The sequence below is a fragment of the Triticum aestivum genome, chromosome 7B (genome assembly GCF_018294505.1).
Source record: "Triticum aestivum cultivar Chinese Spring chromosome 7B, IWGSC CS RefSeq v2.1, whole genome shotgun sequence".
Lineage (NCBI taxonomy): Eukaryota > Viridiplantae > Streptophyta > Magnoliopsida > Poales > Poaceae > Triticum > Triticum aestivum.
Window position 1 is genome coordinate 40,370,015 of NC_057813.1, and position 6,014 is coordinate 40,376,028.

The following is a 6,014-nucleotide window of genomic DNA, read 5'->3' on the forward strand; positions in this document are numbered from 1 at the left end:
TAGTGTGAGGCCGTCATGGTCTACCAAGGCATGCCCGACTTAGCGAGGCCAAAGGTCCTAACGAGAACTGCCCAGGCCAAAGGTCCGGGTAGCTGTGGCATCGCCGTGCGATAGTTTTTTTTTTTCCATGAATAACGAGAAGAGTCGTTGTCCGTCTTATCCTGCGCCAGGCCGGCGAGGATGATCCAATAGGTGACCGCCTCAGCGACCGTAGACCGTATGCAAACAAGAGGTTGGCCAAATGGCTACTTGTGCCTACGTAACCTGGAATCCGCCGAACACCTTTCCTATAATTGCAACATCTCCTACTCTGTTTGGCTCACATAGCAGCGCAATGGTATGGATGCAATTCTTTACATCCGGATACATGGAAGAAGAGCACAGAAATCATCACGTCCATGATCGACGGAGCTAGGCCGGAGTTCCTTCTGTCCTATGGGAGATTTGGCAGGAGAGAAACGGAAGCACTTTCAGAGGAAAAATTGAATCCTCGACTCCAATTGTCAGGAGAACGCTGGAGTTATGGAGGCCAGGTAGGAGCAGCAAAATTAGAGCACCCTTTTGGGGATCCACCGAGAGAATAATCAGTACTGATGCCTGTACTCTTTTTTTATCCTTGATCCTTGGGTCACCTGACATTCCACTTTTGCATTCCTGCTAATATCAATATAAGCCAGCCATCAGCTGGATCTTTTAAAAACAAAATCTGGTGACCGAGTAGCTCGGGATAACAGAAGCATGTGCCAGGGCAGCAAAAATCCACATTGCTCAAGGGTTCAAATTACAGAGACAAGCACGCCCGCTTACACAACTGTTAAAATTTGTTCTTTTCATAACACCGCATACATCACGTTTTTCCACAGCAATATCGCTAGTACATGATGCCATGATCTTACATGTTAAACATACCAAGTCCAGTACATGAGTACCCTACTCACACATTGCTTTGCTTGTACAGCTTCGTGTCCAGCACTTGCTTACCACACATCGCACACACCCCTGAAATTAGCTACCAGTATGAGCAAAATTTTGGGAACTACTACAAAACATGCTAAAAATTGGCAGCCATAAGTTTGATCCTTTTACCAAATAGCGTGCTAAATACCAAGGGCACCTCTAGCTGAACCCTCAAAATTTAACTCCTCAAACACCTTTATCAAACCTTAACTCCTCAATTTTGAGAACGGTTCTAGCAGAACCCGCGAAGTTGAGGAGGTTGGGGCACTTCTGCCCAAATTTGAGAAGTGCAGTTAAATCCTTTCAAGGGTTCGGCTAGAGTTACCCTAAGACTATATTACTAGATAAATTCCATGATTAGCAGACAAACTTAATGTGCCAGAAATAACCACCGCCAAAGAAAAACAATACATGTTGTATAAACTGTTCCAAAAGGAGTTTGCTGCTTACCTTTTGAATAGGCACAGGTGTGGCAGTATTTACCGTCCTGGTGCACCTGTTGCTTGCAGATTATGCATTTGGTATTTCCATAAGGAGTCCACCTGATATTTAGCAGTACAGCAGAGTTAGACTATAATATCTTGAAACAACAATTTGAACATGTGCAAGTTAAGAGGAGAAAAGGGGGGGGGGGGGGGGGGGGGGTGGAGGGGGTAGAGTTGCCCGTTTGAGGGTTCGGCTAGAGTTGTGGCATATCACTTTGGTGAATTGGCGCCCTAAGGCAAATATATCATCCATACAGGTGGCTATTTCCTGTAAAAACACCCACAAACAGCTCATTTACGACATATGTCATCCTCTCCTTACCATCTCTCCTGTCGTACCACCCTCTACATCTCACCCCGGCTGACGAATATTGGCTATAGGTGCACATTGCATCAAGATCATTCACCTTGGAAGAGTTTACATATGGATATCACAAGTGGACACAAGCATCTTGGCCAATAAATGAAGATAACAAATAGCACAATGAGATCTCAAGGCTTCAACATAAAGCAATATTTGAGTCTTAAGGTTCAACCATAAGGCAATTGAAAATATTTGTTCCTTCTCCATATCTAAGGCCACAAAACCGAAAACCGGATCAAGACCAAAACCGGAATAGCCGAATTCTCGGTTTTCGAATCCTCTTTTAAGGTTTCTATTTCAGTTTTGCTGGATGTAAGTCGCCTGAATTTCGAATTTGGATCAGTCTATCTTAGGGTGCAGGGGGGAGAAGCATCCTTCTTGTCTATCTTAGGGGTGCGTCAGGGTGCAGGTTCGCTGGAGAAATTGGTAACTCGCCAGCTGTAAGGGATGGCCCGGGGCAGCGGCAAGCATGGTGGTGGGGGGAGGTCGAGGGGAGGGCGGGGCGGCGAGACGATCGCAGGAGCGCCGCCGGCCGCGGGCGGAGGAGGCAGGCTGTCCGGCTGGCGGTTGTTGGCAGTTCAGATCGAGGCCGGGAGGACGAAGACGATGAACAGTGTTTTCAGAGGTAGAAGAAGAAGGTCTGGCCATTCCTTTTGCATCCAACGGCAGGGAACAAATCGACTTATCCCAAAAACAAATTCAGTTGACTGGTCTCTAGTCATTCCCTTTCTATTTCTACTAAACCAAGTTAAATTCAGCAGAACAACAACATGGGCCTAAAGCCCATTGTTCCATTGAGCCCTACCTGGTACTAAGGTACATGCTGCTGGCCGCCACTCCACTAAAGAAAGAGATGCTGACTGCTCATGTAAGCCTGAAGCCCACAAGTCACAACCCTAGCCAGGTCTTCATTAGATACCCTCACGAGAGTTTAAGCGAAAACCGAGCACTACGGCCAATGGGCCAAGGAATTGCAGCCACCTCGACCTCTGCAGCAGGCACATCCATCTCCTACGACGAATGCGTCCGCTGTACCACCACAACGGGCACTGCCACCGTAGAATCTCTAGCAGCAGTCGGCGCCGCCAGTCATGCTCTGCCGCCCCGAACAACAGCATCTCCAGGTCCTCTGGAGGCCATTCTCGATTTTTGCCAAGTGTGCATGCCATGCCATCTTTAGATCATCCTCTCACCTGTTCTAATAATTTCTTCACGCCTCTCCCTGCTTTAAAACTACGTTCGGTGCAGCTGGGTTTAAACAGAAAAGAAAACCAAATTTACATTTAAACGGAATTTTTGGTTTGTTGTTATTGCTAAATTCGGTTGTCAGCTGTGGCTAACCTAATTTGGAAAAAAATCTACAAGAAGCGAATTGCACCCACCCCTATTCCATATGAATCCCTACCCCATTATGAGCCATGTAAAATCAATACACTTCTATCACAATTCCTGCTCTCTTCCTTCCCCTTTCCTTTTAATGCATTACTCAACACTGCGTGCTCTTGGTGGCTGGAGATGGTTGCATTGTCATGAAATAATCTGGACAGCCTGATCTAGTTAGGAGAGGAATGAGTCCACAAAGACGACTTTTTTCTCAAATTTCCTTTGGGTGGTTCGAGCGTCAAGTACACGAGACTGGTAAGAAAACTCAACCATAAAAAAATGTAGTCACTGCCGATATTCGCATGATGATCCATTACCTCTTACAACCAAAGATCCACCGTGATTGATTGCAAGATGCATTATCCTATTACTCTGCAACAGCTGTTTTAACATAGGCTAAGAAAATTGAAACCGGTGTAATCACCCCAGTACCACGTCCTTAACATACAAGTGAAATCAGCGATTACCAACCTGTCTATAACAATCTAATATTAGTACTAATAGTGAATTCGTGATGGGATGGATTTTTCAACTTGCTCAAAATCCATATCCAACAAATCACCCCAGCACTCAGATTCCCATAACCGATACCAGTCAGAAAGATTCCGCTCAAAATAGGGAATTATAACCTCTTCAACGTGAAAGGATCGACTGGGGAAAGGAAGGGGGATCCAACCTGCTCTTCTTGGAGAGGAGCTTGTTCTCGTTGATCTTCCGGCCGCCGCCCTCGAAGGTGTTGCTGGCGCCCTCCTTCCACTTGTCCGGGACGATCACCTTCCCCAGCTTCTTCTCGCCTGCAAAAGGAGGACCGCGCACGACTTAGAACACAAGACCCTCATGGAAGACACGCACCCTAATTCTAGGGCGGAAGAAATTGACGAGATCGAGTGGAAGGATTGGCCAATCCAGGAACAGAGGGGGGGGGGGGGGGGGGAGGAAGGGTTCCTACACTTGGTGCACACCATCGCCGCCGGCCCGCCGCCGCCGCCGGAGATCGTTTTTTTTTCTCTTGAGATGCTGGTGATCAGGATCTGTCTGGAAGGGAAGAGGAAAGAGATAGGACAGACCCGGGTCGTCGGGTCGGATCGGGCGCCCCTATGGGAAGCCTCGCGTCGGGGCTGCCCCAGATGGGCCGGCCCATCCGCGCGGGAGGCCACAGCCTATTTTTTCTTTCTGTTTTCTATAGTTCAAAATAACATGCAAAAATGCACAATGCTCACTGTAAAAATGATACAAACTTGCTGCAAAAAAATTATATTAAGCCTTCAAACCAGACTACAAACTTTGAATTACACAAGAAAATAATAATAATAAAGTAGGATGAAGACAATAAAAATCGTACAAGTTCATCATAGAAATGAAAATTACACCAAGGGTGGAAAGAAAAACCTCGAAATTGGGACATACCAAAACAAAGACACGGTAATTACAGGAACATAAACACAGTAGAAATCATACAAGCTCATTGTAGGTATAATATTTCAAAAAAAGATCTAGACGACGGAAGAAGAGCAGATTTTTACATGATCGGTGACACAAAACTGAAAGAAACCATGCCTCATTACACCACACTGTAGGGCCCAGTTCTTTTCGCACAGGATTCTACAGAATCAAGATTCTGGAAAATTCTCCCAGAATATACTTCCCCCAGAATCTAACACCGAGTTCTTTTCTGAGATTGTAGTTTGAGATTCTAGAAAGAGTTGTGTGCTGAAATGTCTGTATCACCCTTCGAGAGAAATCATTTGATTAATTGTTAACCGGCGAGGACCAATCCAGCGGCGGCGAGTACCGGGACGGTGGCGGCGAGGTCAGGGGCGGCGAGGTGGGGCCGGCGGCGGTGCTGGAACCCTAGCGCACGGCCCTGCTCGAGATAAGTGGGGAGGTAAGCGATGCGAACCGTGGCTGGCTCGGTGGCAGTTTGGCTGTAATAACCAGCTGCAATAGGGGTACTCTATTAAATCCAAACGTTTTCTTTGGTGGGACTTGCCAGAATCCTGAGATTGTGGGAGAAACCAGGTATTTTGAGATTTTGGGATTGCACTAGGATTCTGGAGAATCCGGTTGAGATTTTGGAAGTTCAATCGAGTTCTTTTCGCTCGGGATTTTCGGGACCAAGATTCTCCATAATCTGCTCAAAAGAACTGGGCCTAGATCGTGAACATTCACATTGATGAAATTTCTAAACTAGAAACAACAGAGCAAAGCAAAAGGCTCACACATAGCAACACACTAGTGAAGAATTTACACTGAACTATATGAAGGAAATATGCTCTAGAGGCAATAATAAAATTATTATTTTATATTTCTTTATATCATGATAAATGTTTTTATTCATGCTAGAATTGTATCAACCGGAAACTTGATACATGTGTGAATACATAGACAAAACAGCGTGTCCCTAGTATGCCTTTACTAGACTAGCTTGTTGATCAAAGATGGTTAAGTTTCCTAGCCATGGACATGAGTTGTCATTTGATGAATGAGATCACGTCATTAGTGGAATGATGTGATGGACAATACCCATCCGTTAGCTTAGCATAATGATCGTTCAGTTTTATTGCTACCACTACTAGAAAAACCCCTACTAATGGCGCACCTAGTATGGCCATTAATGGCGCATCTGTGGTGCGTCATTAACAGCACGCCATTAGTAATTTTTACTAATGGCGCACCACCTGGTGTGCCATTAGTATCTGATATACTAATATACTAATGGCGCACCGCGGGTGCGCCATTAGTATAGGCCAGGGTGCGCCATTAGTATGCCTCCCAGGGGCCATGTATATCCAGGTGCTTTGGCATACTAATGGCGCACCACCACT

General features: G+C 45.9%; 1 protein-coding gene across 1 annotated transcript; it reads right to left on the minus strand.

The window, feature by feature from the left end:
• Nucleotides 1-741: 741 nt before the first annotated feature.
• LOC123162062 (cysteine-rich PDZ-binding protein) lies at nucleotides 742-4,293 on the minus strand. The gene is made up of 4 exons (XM_044579864.1): nucleotides 4,139-4,293; nucleotides 3,866-3,983; nucleotides 1,408-1,499; nucleotides 742-999 (listed from the first exon to the last, which is right to left on the minus strand). Exons 1-4 carry the CDS (start codon nucleotides 4,152-4,154, stop codon nucleotides 935-937), a joined length of 291 nt encoding a protein of 96 aa, XP_044435799.1. The 5' UTR covers nucleotides 4,155-4,293; the 3' UTR covers nucleotides 742-934.
• Between the last annotated feature and the right edge of the window lie 1,721 nt (nucleotides 4,294-6,014).